The 17,007-nt window shown below is 30.2% G+C and overlaps 2 protein-coding genes and 1 long non-coding RNA gene across 3 annotated transcripts; all 3 read right to left on the reverse strand.

Annotated features, from left to right (window-relative positions):
• Positions 1–1,920: 1,920 nt before the first annotated feature.
• On the reverse strand, positions 1,921–3,116 carry LOC123920281 (MYB-like transcription factor ETC1). Its single transcript, XM_045972548.1, has 3 exons — positions 2,759–3,116; positions 2,525–2,612; positions 1,921–2,164 (listed from the first exon to the last, which is right to left on the reverse strand). The coding sequence occupies exons 1-3, from the start codon at positions 2,805–2,807 to the stop codon at positions 2,077–2,079; spliced, it is 225 nt and encodes a 74-aa protein (XP_045828504.1). The 5' UTR covers positions 2,808–3,116; the 3' UTR covers positions 1,921–2,076.
• Positions 3,117–6,321: 3,205 nt separating this feature from the next.
• On the reverse strand, positions 6,322–10,007 carry LOC123920282 (protein translation factor SUI1 homolog). The gene is made up of 5 exons (XM_045972549.1): positions 9,855–10,007; positions 7,448–7,546; positions 7,109–7,314; positions 6,604–6,657; positions 6,322–6,515 (listed from the first exon to the last, which is right to left on the reverse strand). Exons 2-5 carry the CDS (start codon positions 7,482–7,484, stop codon positions 6,471–6,473), a joined length of 342 nt encoding a protein of 113 aa, XP_045828505.1. The 5' UTR covers positions 7,485–7,546; positions 9,855–10,007; the 3' UTR covers positions 6,322–6,470.
• A 5,721-nt stretch (positions 10,008–15,728) lies between these two features.
• Positions 15,729–17,007, reverse strand: LOC123920283. Its single transcript, XR_006813593.1, has 3 exons — positions 16,847–17,007; positions 16,652–16,729; positions 15,729–16,039 (listed from the first exon to the last, which is right to left on the reverse strand). It is a non-coding gene; the product is annotated as an uncharacterized LOC123920283 (long non-coding RNA).

A 17,007-nucleotide genomic window follows, 5' to 3' on the forward strand; every position in this document is an offset into this window, starting at 1 on the left:
ACGCGGGATGCTTTAGCATCTAAAGGTATTATTACAAACCCTCATGAATTTACATGTGTGTTCTGTTTTCAATATGTAGAGACTTGTTCTCATCTTTTCTATAGATGTAAATTCACTCAAGTGGTGTGGAATGCAGTATTCAAATGGATGGGCTGTGGTTTTCCTTTTGGTGAGGAAGGGTTGAACCATTTTCTTAAATGTGGTGATCTTGTCAAGTCAAAAAAAGGTGGGCGAATTAGATATTTGATATGGATGACTACTTATTGGTGCATATGGAAATTGCGGAACAATATTATATTTCGAGGGGAGGTGGCGGTTGTTCCTACATTGGTTGATAATATTACGGCGATTTCATGGATATGGTTTAGCGGAAGAGCAGGACGCAAGTCTACCTATTCTTTTTCGGATTGGTGTTCTAACCCTATTGCATTTTACAAAGTATATAATTGTTTCGTATTGAATTGTAAGGGTTTGAGTACCCCTTGTACTCCTTTATAATTCAAATTTACTTATCAAAAAAAAAAAAAAACTAGTGCAAAGTCCGCCAATTTTTATTTAATATTTAAGGTCAACATAGCAAATATAAAATAAAGTTTTTAGAATTTTTTTATAAAATTATTAAAAAAACAAATAAAATTATTGTGCACTTTTATTGCAAAGTTATTAAATCAATAATTTTTTTGGTACATAATATTTTAATAAAGCTAATGCTCATTGTATATTTTTATAATATAAAAAATTATAATTAGTATGTTATAATTATTTTCATTTTCATTGGATAGAACTCCTCTCTTATATGTGGAAAAATAAAAAGTCAATGCAAAGTTTGATGATACAGAGAATTAAAATACTAGTTCCGGGAATAAAAATGGATGGTTGAGATTAAAATACTATATATTGTGAGTCATGTCACATCCAACCAAACATTTTATTCTCAGAATCGTGTTCCTTTGGCATTCTTCTTCTTCGCTTACCGACACTAGTTCCGGCAGGTGTTTTTTCCCTATCGTCGTCGTTCACTGTCTTGAGAACAAGGTTGTTGTTTCCGATTGTTGAAGGATAGTAAAAAAATTAGATCTAACTAATCTACCTTACACCACATCCATGTCGTCGTCTATTCAATTTCTTCCTACTTATATCTAATTGTTTACTGGACTTCGAATATATATATGAAGTCAGAATTTGAATTTCAAACACTCTAACTTATTTATTATTATTATTATTATTATTATTATTATTATTATTATTATTATTATTATTATTTTTACACAAGCAAACCTAGTGAATTTCATTCATGATAATAGTTTCAATATAAGGCGGATAATAATCAAAAATCTGAGGTCTAGCAAAAGAACGAGTTGCCTGAGCAAGATCATGAGTTACTCGATTGATTTGTCTGCTAACACTAGTTCCGACAAGTGTTTTTTCCCTATCGTCGTCATTCGCTGTCTTGAGAACAAGGTTGTCGTTTCCGATTGTTGAAAGATAGTAAAAAAATTAGATCTAACTAATCTCCCTGACACCACATCCATGTCGTCGTCTATTCAATTTCTTCCCACTTATATCTAATTGTTTACCGGACTTCGAATATATATATATATATAAAGTCATAATTCGAATTTCAAACACTCTAACTTATTTATTATTATTATTTTTACACCAGCAAACTTAGTGAATTTCATTCATGATAATAGTTTCAATATAAGACGGATAATAATCAAAGACCCGAGGTTTAGCAAAAGAACGAGTTGCCTGAACATGATCATGAGTTACTCGATTGATTTCTCTGCTAACATAACTCTCAGTTATTTATTTTAAAGTTCATAACCATCAAACTACTAAAACATTTTTTTTTCTTCTTTCAAAAGTTCTACTATAATAAGAACAGCAGGTACGTAGTACAAAGTAGTGAACTTGCTCTTACACGAACAAAGTGGATAATATAATTAAAATTAAAATACGAAATAGAATTGTAAGATTCATTTCTTGATTCATAATAATAAAAAAATCAATTTTCATTTCATATCCTTCAAAATCACTCATAAATTATTTTCTTGATTCATTCTTATCTGGCATTCATTCGCTAGTAGAGTATCTTGAATTCCAATACTTTTCTATTTCTTCTGCTGTTCTTCCAGGAATTCTTCCAGCAATCAATGACCACCTATAACATAAAACATATATTAAAAAAAAAAAAAAAAATTCTAATAGTAATCATGGCTTAACCTTAATCCTCTATTTTTTTAACTGTTATTAATACAAAGTATGCACCGATTAATAATTTTCGTCAGTAATGTGACTGACCACTTTTTGTACGATTTTCCCTCCTGTCAACTTTTTTTTTTCCATCCTCATGGTTGGATCGTGTGGATGAATAAAACATTTAGTTGTGACCCTTGCGGGAAAACCCTACTAAAAGTAGTCAGCCAAATTTCTTAGCGAAAATTATTCATCAGCAAAGTGCGTAATATTTTGTATCATGTGTTGATAAGAATTTGCAAAATAGATTTTGAAGGATACTAACTTCTCCCCAACCAGATTATAAACCATAGTAATAAGGATTTCCTCATCCGCAGAAAATTCAAGTTTTGAATCTTGGCTAGATTTTTGATCTGCAATTATAAATTGTGTAAAATTAATTTGACTTAAAAAAACAACTAAAAAAACTTTTAAAAATAAAATAAAATAAGAGTTTGCAATATCTCAAATCAATAACCATGAATCATGATATAAAAAGGCATGCATTCTAAAAGGGTACCTCTAGAATCAGCTGAAACATTGTTAGAGGAGGATTCTGTGTCAGCCATTGCAATAGCAAATTAAAAAGAGTAATGAATTAAGTTTCTATATTTTCTCTCTTTTCTTTTTATAATAAAGATGTGGGTGATTAAAAATGTTGTTAATTTGCATAATAAGGAAATGATTGAGTGGTAATATATAGGACTATAATAGCAAGTCAATTCCTAATATAATAAGGCAGTGCAAGTGTGCAATTAGTATTCTAGAAGCTTATTACTAGTATAGAATTGAATTAAGGAAGTGGAAAAGGGGGTGTAGAAAGTAAAATAGAGGGAAGATGGGTAGCTGAACACATGGTAGACTGTTGCCCTCTAACTTTGCTTGGTAGTTGGGCAATGAGTGTGTAGTTGGATAAGTGCATTTTTGTGGATCATGACAAATCTTGGGAATATGTTAGATGCTCATTGTCACATTTATTATATTTTTTAATAATAATTTAGTGGATAGACTTATACTCCATCCGTCTCAAAATATAAGACCTACTTTGACTAAATGACACTATTAACTTATCTTGCTTTGACCATATTATCCCAAAATCTTAAGGTGTTAGGATAGAGTCATATCAATGATTTTATATTATTTTTAACACGCCCCATCACGCAAGAGCCCACTTGGGCTTGAAGCGTGAATAATGCATAGGCTCACCTACCGTATGCTTAAATTCCACTTTTTTAATTAGAAAGTGAGGGGAGCGGGGATCGAAATCCAGACCACTTAATCATAGAGGCTCTGATACCATGTCAAATAACCGATTATCCCAAAACCTTAAGGTGTTAAGATAGAGTCATATCAATGGTTTTATATTATTTTTAACAAATATTAACATATAAGATCTTGTTTGATTTATTTTGATGAATATTTTCAAAATATCAAGTTTTTATAATTTTTACTAATAAACAATTAAAGATATTAATGATTAAAATTGTGCGTTGACATACGTGCAGTAGTCAAACTAGTTCTTATATTTTGGGACGAATGAAGTATATTTTAAATGTAAAGTTGCGTAGAATTTCTGATTTTTTTTTTTGTTTTTGTTACAAAAATTCCTGATTTAAACTTAGGCTATTATAAATCAGTGTTTTTGCCAATGAAATATGGAAATTGACATAATATGAACACTGACGTCGATATCATCATTAATTTGAGAAAATGATATAGTTCATTGTAACATCATATATATACCGATGTTATACCAATATCTTATACCGACACATATCCGACACGATAATATATATCATCTAAAAAGTGTTTGTACTTTATAAGTTTTTGTAGCTATCAAGTGAGTTGTATATATGAAACCTCTCACATTTATTTATTTAGTTGAAGATAATAATTGATGATAAAAGGAAACCTAACTCTTGCCGTCAACCCATCAATGATAAATCTTGGGAATATGTTAGATGATCACTGTTACTTTTTTTTTTTTATTTTATAATAATTTAGTTGCAAAACTTGTACATTTTAAATAGAGTTACATAGAATCCATGATTTGAACTTGGGCCACTATAAATTAGTGGATTTGCCTATGAAATGCGGATATATATAGCAAATACGAATACCATACACAACATGACACTGATTTGTCAATATTAATTTAAGAAAATGACTTAGTTCAATATACATATAATTATATGTATCGGTGTTATGATATATACACATGTCCAACATGGAAAAATGCCTCATCAATTTTTGTATCTGTCAACTAAATTGTATAGATCATCTCACATTGTTTTTGACACATGAACCTCTCATTTTTTTTAAGGCAAAGAGTGTGCAAATGGCAAACCATTGCAACACTCGTATAGATTAAAATAAAATAAAATAAAATTAAAAGAAATTAAAAGACTGAGGAAAATAAATCAAACCATATAATTAACCCAAACGGACATACAGATCATGCAATTACAATAAAAGTGGTCTACAAAACTAAAGTAAATGCGCACACACCACATACACTATCCAACGAATATGTGTATGGACGTGAAACCAAATAGTAAAAAAAAGTGTTGTGTTACTTGTGTAAGCCTATACATCTTGAAACGGCCAATGAACACAAACCAATTCACGTGCCAGCAACTCCCTAGAAAAAAACGCCACAGCAAGTATCAAAGCTCTTTCTAGCCATTCAGTCAGGATTCAGTCACAAAGGTCACGAAGGACTAGACCTCTCACATTTATTTATTTATTTATATAAAGATATAGTAATAATAATGATGATACATGGCAACCTTTGTAAGTAGTAACTCTCGTAGTCAACCCATCAATGATATCAAGTGTTTCACCGGGATAAACTTAAGTTCACTGAAAAATACTATAGATAAATTCTGGAAAGAATTTTTTAATTTTTTTATAAAGAATCATTTTTTTTTTATCGATTTGGTAATACTACCTCTAACCTTATAGAAGACATCTTTAAATAAATCATGGAAATTAAATGTAGTATTAAATTTGTTGATAAATGATATTATTTTTACTCCGTCTTCTATCTCTATTTATAAAACATTTTACAAAATTTCACCTACAATAATGATTTCTTTATAAAAACCTCCCTATTTAATTTATCATTAAAAATCTAAATACTATATGTTTTTGTTACAAATCTAAATACTATATTTACTTTTTCTTGTGATATTAATAATTATAGGAGTAAATACATTTTACTAACACACATTTCAAAAAAAATTATTACTACGATAATATTTTCATAATACCGGTGAATAAAAGTCTCGAGATAAATAAGTGATCTTCAGATGAAGTCTTTTCTTTTGTGCTTTTGTGTGTCGCTTTTTGATTTCCCATATTGTTGCGGTGTTCACTTGATTTCTATTGAAATATTGGCTTCAGTCAATTACAGATTCGATCAATGATTTGGGCATCAACGTTGCAGATCCAGAGACATGGATATTCCGGTGACTTTAATTTTATTATATTATATGTTGTAGGCAATTTTCCGTTGTATATTATTAACTTGGATGCTGTGAGTTTGTTCGCAGATTCATCCTTTATGATTTTAGCGATGTTGAATATGTGGTTGTATTTGATGTATTATATCAATTTGAATGAATAAATATCATTTTGTTTTTGTCAAAAAAAAAAGTCTCAAGATAAATAAAACCAACAATGATTTAAGCCCTAGGATATGGTTATATTTTGGTATTTTAATTAGGATGCTTAATGATTTAAGCCCTTCCTAGGTTTAGAAGGCAAATGCGTCCTTGAAGGGTGGACTGAATTAGTTGATCGGTTTGATGGTGAATCAATATAAAAATACTACGTGTCTTTTTTCTCTTCTCTTTTTTATTTTACTTTGCAATCAGTTCTTTAGTTTAACTTCAAATCTGAATTGTTTAAAATTGAAGTTAAATGTTTTTTTTTTTACACAAAAAAACAAGTTAAATGTTTTGATAAACAATATAATTGTATTTTAACTTAAATGTTTTATTTCGTTTTAGTAAGAAAATTTTAACCACAATATAGGTAGACATTAATCCTTATCATAACCTAGCAAATACTAATCCAAAATATGTAAAGAGAGTAGTAGATAAGATTGTATGAAACTTTTAACCACAATATGTTGCTATGACTGATTTCTTGAATTCAGATGATACTGACTGTAGTCTGCATGGTAAATATTTAACATGTAGCTAAATTTTGCACACTTTTGATTAGTCTTAGAAACCATGAATCTTGATATTCTCCTTTTTTACGATTCTCGCCTGTTACAACCAGAATAAAAATATTTAGAGAATATAACACCATTTCATAATAGAACATTAGACACATTATATGGGACATGATGCATACCTGCACAAGGAAAGTAGAAACATTCTTCCTTTGATCTCCCTGAAGTTGTATGACCTGCATCCATACAAAATTGACCTTTAGGCTTTCGTGATAAAAATGAGAAGAAATTATGTACAGGATTCACTTTCGGGAGAGCCACAACTGATTTTGAAGACTACATATTGTTTTGGCATGTTTGAGGTTCTCAATAAAAAATGACTTTGCCTCTAAAATTCATTCTAACTTGAAGTTAGCATTTGTAGTTTGTCTTCAAACATGATTTTTACATAGAATTATGGTTGAATTCACTTTCACGTGAAGGGATCCAATTATTTTACTTTGAATTCAATTTTAACTAAAATCAATTTTTGCCACCATAGAACCTAACACACTGAATCAAATTAAATGAGAAAGACCATATGCTCAAAAAGGTAATAAAAAATTCGACTCTATAGTTTTATCTTTGATTGCAAAATAAATTATTGCATAGTACATTAACTTTACATATGAAGAACAGAAGACAAACCTGGCCCAACTCAGGGTCCTCGACAACAGTACCATTACAGCAGAATTCTTTCTTCAGATCCTTGAGTATCTTGCTATAGCTGTACTCTTTCTTTAACCCTTGAACAGTTGTTAAGCTTTTCCTTCCGTTACGCTGCTGTACACGGACATGAACATATTCTTTTGTCCCGGCACCTGAGTCCTCAGCATTTGCCTCAGCAAAGGGGTCTAATCAAATTATCATACCACATCAGCAACCAATGCTAAATTTGTTGACAAGAAATTGTTGAATATATGGTATCAATCTTAAATGGTTTTTTAAATACCATGAATAGACGAATTTAAGAGATTAAACACTCACCAAAAGTTGTTGGGATGTTTGTGTCAAACTCAGACATGAAACTTGCCCTTGGTAACTTGTAATAAGCAAAGTCCTTATGATGTAATCAACCACTAAGCACTGGAAAAAATCAAATATACTCCAAGTCAGGGATGAGTTGTGCCAAAAGACATTTCGATATCTATATTATACTTGAATGCACTACAAAAACATATGAAACACTTTTTTACACAGATTTTTACTATACAGAGGAAATATGCAGTAATTAAGAGACTAAGTTCCCCCCAAAATAGGATTAAGATCCTCTTCAGTAATTAAGAGACTTAGCCATTTGCAGTGGGTCCAATCCTTTTCTAGACCCTACCATGATGGAAGGTTGGAAGCTTTATGGAAGGTTGCCCTTTTCTATAATAAAACTATGGATGATCCTAATTCCCCATATTATGACATGCCACTACCAGTTCAAAATGATAAAATCCACAAAATATTGAGAAACAATAAACCCTCATTGTCCTTGCATATTGACCCAACTCTTCCAGAACGTTAAGCTTTTAGACGAAGATTTCATGAATGATTTTACATTAACAACAGAAATAACATGAGGTCTCAGTCATATACGTTCCAGCCATCTACTTCATATATACACCAAAGTTGTTAAACATGAGGTCTCAGCCATATACATTACAGCCATCTACTTCATATATACACCAAAGTTGTTAAACGTGAGGTCTCAGCCATATACGTTACAGCCATCTACTTCATATATACACCGAAGTTGTTAAACATGAGGTCTCAGTCATATACGTTACAGCCATCTACTTCATATATACACCAAAGTTGTTAAACTTGAGATCCTACCCTAAGATCGGGAGGAGGGTATACGATCATAACACGGATGGTAAGTTTCTACCAATCTTAAATTATACTAATACATATATACTTATAAGTTACAACACATAAAGTTAGTAAAATTGAAGATTTTCAATGCTTAATTGTAGATTCTACACTCCTCACAACTAGATCAATTGCTTATTATAAATGGATGCACATTTGACTACAACTATGATCTTCCCTGTTCTAGCAATGAACTTCAGTCTCAGGTCTTGCTATGATTCATCCCAAACAGAAAAATTACTATTACCCCACCCGATCCTCAATAATTCAATAGTCATGAAAAGAAACATCAGAGCAAGAAAATACATAATCTGATTCCCTTGATATTCTCATAAGTCATATCACAGTTGCAAGCAATGCTGTCAAGATCGAGATCTTGACTTAGAACGGGAGGAGTGTAGTAGCATGATCGCAAAACGTACAATTGCAACTAGAATTGTGAGATCCTACACAAATAATTACGTAGGACAGGGAGGGGGCTAGCAAGATTGCAACCAGGATTGTAAGACCCTACCAAAATTAAAAAACTACACCGACATTACATAAACTAAATTAACTCTTATGCATTAAAATATAGTTAATTTAAGGAAATAAGAAAATTATTTACAGTTAAGAAATTTTATATTAATTGATTTTATAAAGAAAATATTTAATTTAATATAGTTACGGAATATTAAAAATTAATTCATCAATATTTACTTCACTTATTATTGGGCCTTTGTGAATAAAACTCAGCCCAAACCAATGTTAATGTAGAACAAAACACAACAGTAAAAGAATAATACAAATGATTTAAGCCTAAAATAGCCCAATACCCTTCTCTCAACCGAAATGAAACCCTAACTTTCTTTTCTCTCCCGCCGCCTACCTCTATCAACAGCAACACTGTGCCATTCTTTCTTCTTCCTTTTCTAGAGAGGACACAAACATGGTCGGGAATGAGAACCAGAGATGGTGGGATGTTCGCGCATAGATGGTTCCTTTTCTAGAGAGGACACAAACATGTTCGTGCATTAAATCACTAAAAATATCATTAACTTATAGTTTATAGACTATGTATTCAAATGTGATCTTATATGTATTTTTTTGGTATTAATTCTGGTTCCCAAGGGAAGGGGACAGGTAATCCAGAGTTCAGCCGCGATGTAACTAAAGTCGGGCCGGTGATCTTATATGTACTTGATACAACAAATCTACAAATTCATGAAAATAAGGATAAATAAACCTAACAAATTGAACACAAAGAAAACATGATTAGCCCCTTCCATCACCTAATTGCTAAAGAACCAAAAAATTAAAAGAACACAAATTTCAATTTTTTTAAACTACATTCAAACAAAATCATTCAACAATTGAAACCTAAATTATCCTAAGTTAAAATACAAGAAAATAATCATCAAATCCCTAAATTACAAATCCTACATTAAATAAAAAAATCTAGGTATCAAAGAAAATCCTCATTCCTAGTAATAAATAACAAAATTAAGAAAAAAGAAATAAGAAAGTAACAAGGAGAATTGAATAGTGAAAATACCTGAGTCTTGAGAAGAGGAAAATGGAAAAAGAGAAAGAACGAGTGGGAAAATATTGCGGTGAATGAATGCGATAGAAATTTGAGAAGGAAAAATGGATCAAGTTTATTTTTTATTTATATAGTAGCGAGAATCGGTTTCGAGAAAAATAATCCCAACCACACACAATAATGTTTTTTATTTTGAAAATAAGACTTTGTTTGGGGAATTTGTATTAGAAAGAGTAATTTAAATCTCATAAAAAAAAATTAATTTATATGCATGTAAAATGGGTCCAATAATATACCAACATATCATATATGATATTTAAAAACACATGATGTGTCACGTTCATTAAATGATTTGCCACATCATTGAAGGCATGTGTAAAGAATCTTTACATTGACGGTACACAACAATTAAACTCTAAAAAAAAAACACAAAAAAGAGTAATTTAAAGGGTTAAATAAAAAAATGGTCTCTATTATGTAAATAAAAAAATGGTCTCTATATATCTTTCTTGCAAAAGTTTAAATTTTTTTAACAAAAGATGAATTAAATATGATTTTTTTATAGATTTTTACACATAAAAATTCATCTTATGTTGAAAAGTTCTAAATTTTTATCAGATGTTCTTATAATATTATAAACATGGATACAAAAAACCATTCAAAAATTTGAATGTATACAAGAGTTTGATTTAAAGTAGAGACCGAAAGTTGTGATAGAAAATTTTTTAGTGACCAAAAAGTGCGAAAAAAATCTTTATGAACTAAAAACGAAATTTTGAAAAATTATAGGGATCATTTACTTATTTAACCCCATTTTTTATTTTGAAAATAAGACTTTGTTTTTGTTTGGAGCATGAAGATGATTTAAATGGTGTACGAATAATATTATAAGGATTACGAATTTTACAAAATTTACCGTTAGATTGAATGTTTATAATATAAATCATCCATAATTTTTATAAAAGAATTTGAAAGTCATTTGATATGTTATTAACGATTTATTGGTTTCTATTTAATGGCCCCGTTTGGATTAGCTTATTTTTGAGCTTATGCAATATAAATTATGTTTTATACTATTTTATAAGTTCACACTAGTGAAAATTGTATTTTTATAAGCTATTTCATCATAAACTACCTTGACAAACTTATAATACCACATAAAAATTGCATAAGTTGTTTGCATAAGCTCAAAAATAAGCTAATCCAAACGGGGCCAATATCGTTAATCTTGATGGTCTCATAATATATCAAATAATTTTCAATTTCTTTAAAAAAAATTATAAATAAACTATACAATGTAAATTTTCAATCCAACGGTCACTACAAGAAAATCTTCATTTACTAACAAAATTAAAAATCAATTACTACAAGAAAAATCCGCAACAAAGTAATACAAATTCGCCTGTAACTTTATCAGGAATATAAAAATAAGAAAAAGATATGATATACATATTAGCGGATTTATCCGCTAAAAAGTTTGAAACATAAGTAAAAAAAGAAAGTAAAAAGTTTGTGGCAGAGATATCCACCAATGAGAAATTTTTAAAAAATATCGTCTGCTATTTAAGTAGCGGATATTATAAAAAAAATAAATCTAGTAGAGTGTTCCACTACTTAAGTTGTCAGATTTTATATTGGGCATAACTCAACTTTACAAAACCGGCTTGTAAGATGAGGACTGCCTCTTACTTATAAACCCTTACACAGGTCATCTCACATCCGATGTGAGATTTCTTAACACACCCCCTCACGCCCAGCACTATTGGGCTTGGTGCGTGGATATAAATGGTGGGTGGCCCAATAACGTGTGGCCCAACGAACGGATCTTGGAGAGACTCTGATAACATATTAGAATTTTAGAGGCCTATACTCAACCACAAAAGTTAGCTTGAGAGTTAAGGTTTAGACTACACTTATAAAAGTTATCTTTGTCATATCTCTAGCCAATGTGGGACTTCTAACATAAGTAGTGGACATGTGTATTTTTATAATTTCGTAGGATTAGCGAGAAAATGCGTAATATGGCAAAATAAAATCTCATCTTCCCTTATTTCAACCCAAAATTCAATCTTTATTATCACCACCACAACCCATGTTAAAGTCCCAACTCCCAACCGATGCTTCATCACTCACACGTCTTTCACTTTCAACAAAAGGCTTTTTCTAACCTGCACATCAATAGAGCAATGAAACAAAGATACAAAAGAGTTGTGCAGACCGATAAATTCATTCATTCTCAAAAAAATAGTTTCGTTGTTTCCTTCCCTCACATATTGTGGCTCTGAATTTTAACATCAACCTGTTACAAATTAATCATTGTCAGTTCTGTTACCTCAGATATGATTCAAATTCGGGAAGGACCTGTTGAATCATAGAGGATTTATGTTTATGAGGTGGATAAATCCTTAAGGACCTGTTCCATGGTTCACTATTTTGCAGGTCATTCATGGTTGGTTTAAAAGTTTATGGTTGCTTATGTTGCGGTTGACGAAATCAATAAAGATACGTTTCTATGATATCTATTCTTAGTTTTATGTTATTCTTTATTTGATTACTTATATAAATATTTGGTTTATTATTCTGAATATGTCCAATTTGTACAACAATGAAATGTTAATTCAACACCCTAAAATAAAATATCGTTATAATGCTATATATTTTCACAAGTTTTGTTGGTTTGCGTTTTTGATTTGTAGGATCCAAATGAACATGCGACTGATCTAATTAACGATGTAGGGGATAAATCAGGATTTTATTTTGATTTTTTCTAGTAACACTCCAAAAATACCTAGTTACACCCAAATTTATTTTAAATTTAATAACAATACCACCATTATTCTTACTTTTCATTTTGTTTTTTGGGTGTGTCAGTGAATGTACGTACGTGAAATCAAATTCACGTTCGTGTCTTAAAAATTTAAGTTCAGGTTCACATATGAAAAAAATCTCAAAAAATAGCACTCTGCAAATTTTGTGAAAATCTTGATATGTGGCAGTGATATGTATCTACCAAAGAAGTAGTACCTATCTAGTATAATTCACCAAGTTGTTATGTGGCGATTGTTATGTAAAAGAGAAGCATCTCCAATGGTGCAATACAACTCATCCTTGGTAGTTGGTTGTTTGAGTGGGTTCCACATTACCACATCATCTTAAAGAAACTCATCTTTTTTTTACTCCAATAGTACAACTTTAAAAAACTAAAATTGTGTCCCACAATTTTACCTCACATTAACGTACTAAGTTGAAAAGGTAAAAAAGGACTAACAAAATATACTATTATTCAAACTGCTTCATGAAAATATTATTATTATTATTTAATTGAATGCAACTTTGAAATAGTGTTCCATAGCACGCATCCTCAGTTGGCATAACTCAAATGATGACAATGTCAAGATACCCCACCTCCATGCTCGCGGATTGGGTGAAAAATCCACCGTTGGAGTTGCTCTTATCTAGAGCTGGGTATGCGGGCTAGCCCGCCCCGTTTAACCCGCCCCGCATAAACCCACATATTAAACGGGGCGAACAAGCCCGTCGGCAAATATAAACGAGTTATAATATTAAGTCCGAGTCCGGTCCGCATAAGCCCGCGGGTTAAACAGTTAACCCGCGGACTATTACCAAAAAAAAATAAAAAATCACTTTTTTCAAAAAAATAAACTAAATTAATAAAATATTGATATAATGAAAGCTTAAAAAAATATATTATTAATAATTTTATGTTATAACATATAAATTGTAACTAACAAATAAAAATAAATAAAGTTTGTGATATCATTGAGTTTATCTATCTTCTCTTTGTAAATAATGCAACTAAAATTAAATTCAACTGATTCTTATCGTCATTTTTGTACCGTCCATTTTAGTGAGAAAAACTTTCTACATGTACCCAAAAAAGCATAAAAAATTAACAGATTCAACTTAACTAAATCACATCAAGGTAACCAAATTATTCAAAACATAATAGCGGAAAATACCCCCAAGAAAAATAACTACCCATTTGGACATTAATCTTTTAAATACTAGCAAATGTATATACAGCTAAGACAAAGTAATTAAAAGATATATAGTGAAAAAGAACAAAAGATTATAAGTATAAGAACATGCCTGAATCCTAATGTTTTGTGTTGTTGTCTACTTGATTAAAATTGGAGTGTGTTGTTGCTTTTTATAATTAGGGTTTAGACTAAGTTTTTTTTTTTTGTGGTTAAAAAAGTTGAATTTGGACATGGACCAAGTTATTTATATCTGATAAATTTTGTAATTAATTATATAAAAAAAAAAGAAGGCGGACCACGGGCTAACCCGCGAACCCGCGGATTTAACCCGCATAACCCGCGGTTTTAACGGTCCAACCCACACGGGCAAAAATGTAAACGGGCCAAAAAAATTTGGTCTTAAGTCCGTGCGGGCTGCGGGTTAAACGGGTCGGCCCGCGGACCTTGGTCCGTATACCCAGCTCTATCCATCTTCGCCCATTCACTGAGAGGAAAAGCTTACCATCTTTTGCTTTTACCTATTGCCATTAATTTGTTGTTTTAAAAAAGAGACGAAGAAGAAGGGGCGTGGGAGAATTAAATTTTAAAGGTTTAAATATTATATTCGTTCATGTATGTACGCACTTTTTTGGTTTTAGTCACTGTATCATATTTTTTTTGGTTTTAGTCCATGTATGTGTAAATCTCGTTGATTTTCGTCCCTCCAGTTTGTAGCTAATTGATAGCTAATTAGCTACTACCTCCGTCCCAAATTATAAGGGAAAAAACTTTTTTTTTATCCAAAAACATAAGGGAAAAATCATTTTCAAAAATGTTTTTTCCTTAATTTTATAAAATTAAATACAAATTACATTTAATTTTTTTCTTTCTCTCCATTTCTCAATAAACAACAACCAATAAATTTTTTTTACACATTCCCATACAACTTTTTCCAAAAAAAAACCCACAAAACATATTTAAAATTATCATGTTTTACTTTTTTTTAATAAGCGTGATTTTTATTTTTTCTCTTATAATTTGCGACTGAGGGAGTACCAATTGGCTATAAATGCAGTCGTTTTTTAATGGGAGGGACGAAAATCAACAAGATTTACACATACAGGGATTAAAACAAAAAAAATGACACATGGACTAAAACCAAAAAAGCGCGTACATACAGGGACGAATGTGATATTTAAGCCAATTTTAAAATAGGGATATTTTAGTCTTTTTGGGGTGTGGGTGGATAAATTAGGGGTGTTACTAGAAAAAATCTTTTTTATTTTTTTTATTTTTATTTTTATAAGAAGAAATTTAAAGGTTAACTTGTTTTTTATAAGAAGAAAATAAGAACGAATTTACTTATTAAGAGATTTGAAAAATTTAACACGTGGACCAATGGTTGAGAGTGTGCTCCAAAGAGTGTGTTTGAGAGTTTGTTATTATCATTTCTCTTACAAAATATGCAAAAGAATTATAAAAGAGATAAAATTGAGATTTGGATGGTGATAGGTCTTATACCATGTATGATTCTTGTAAGGAAATCAATCAATAACCAATACAATTGAATTAAATCATACATTCACATATTACACTCTTTTTATTGGTCCCATAATTTTACCTAATATTAACATACTAAGTTAAAAAAGGTAAAAAAGGACTAACAAAGTACTTCTCCGTCCCAAAATATAAGTAAAAGTTGGTCAACAAAAATAAATGTATTTGGTCCAAATCTTTAACCAAATACATCAAGTTTTTTTAACTCACTTTTACTTATATTTTGAGATGGACGAGTATACTATTATTCAAATTGCTTCATGAAAATATTATTATTATTATTATAAATTATAAATATAATACATATTGTCTCATAAGTGTAGCTCAAATGGTAGCTATCAGAAATATTATTGTTACTACAAGAAATTTGATTTTTGCCAGCGCCTTTTTTTGTTACAAGCCGTTGACAAAAACTACCTTGTAGTGTGTAGTAGCCGGTGTTTGAATCTCGAATTCCTTATTTTCGACATTTAAATGTGTGAATCTATCCATTGAAATACTTCACAAAAAAATAAAAATAAATATAACACATGTTGTTACATTATTATTATAATAGGAGAATGGATTCTCTTATAATAGAGGTGCATCTGTTGTAAGGATAGTTACCGACATGAGTTAGCAATACTTATCTAGGAATATGCCCCACATTATATCTCACACCTGGAAAAAAAATACAAAATCAGTTCCCACACATAAATTATAAGAGAAAAAAATATAAAAAATATACTTATTAATAAAAATAAAAATATAATAATTTGAAATATATTTTTTTTATATATTTTTTTTAATAGTTGCATAGGAAAATATAAAAATAATTTTTATTGGTTATTGATTATGAATAAGATAAGAGAGTAAATTAAATGCAGTTTGCATTTAATTTTAAGAGAGTTTTTTTCCTTATATTTTGAGACAGAAGGAGTATAATTTAGGAAAAACAACCGACAAAAAAAGAAAGCAGAGTGAAAATATAATCGGAGAATGCAAGCCTCTGCTAGAAGAAACAATTAATCTCTCTGCGACGACGTCCGACCAGAGAATGGAAGCCTTTGTTACTTAAATGGTATTTTGGTCCTTCTCTTTCATAAAATCTACAATTTTGGTCTCTTATTTTTTTTTAATTTTTTTTTTTCACAATTGGTTGGTGCTTCAATTGATAAACAATTAATCTATGGGGAAAATTATCACATAAAATTGGCCATTAGATTAAACAAGCTCATGAGATTTTATTAATCGTTATATCCTAAAAGATATATATAAACTTTATTAACTCACAATATTCGTTCAGACACGTCCAAATATTGCGACCTTCCGATTTTGGACAATCACTTGAAGATTTGCAGGGCAATTTACCTACATTGTCAAATAAGAAAAAGGAAAGTTAGCATGTTCAAAAAAAAAAAAAAAAGAAAAGTTACTAAGAGGTTATATAATATTTGTGTATAAGATATGGTGTGAAAAATGACATACTTGTATTACCAACGGATTCAACAAGAAAGAGCGAAAGAAAGATGATCAAAACATAAATAAACATGGACGTTTTAGCCATGTATTTCTTATATTGTATATCATAAATTAATGAAATGTTTTCGAATGCTTTATAAGAAATTTTTTTAATGCTTTGTTAGTAA

This window comes from Trifolium pratense, linkage group LG4, assembly GCF_020283565.1.
Source record: "Trifolium pratense cultivar HEN17-A07 linkage group LG4, ARS_RC_1.1, whole genome shotgun sequence".
NCBI classification, from domain to species: Eukaryota; Viridiplantae; Streptophyta; class Magnoliopsida; order Fabales; family Fabaceae; genus Trifolium; species Trifolium pratense.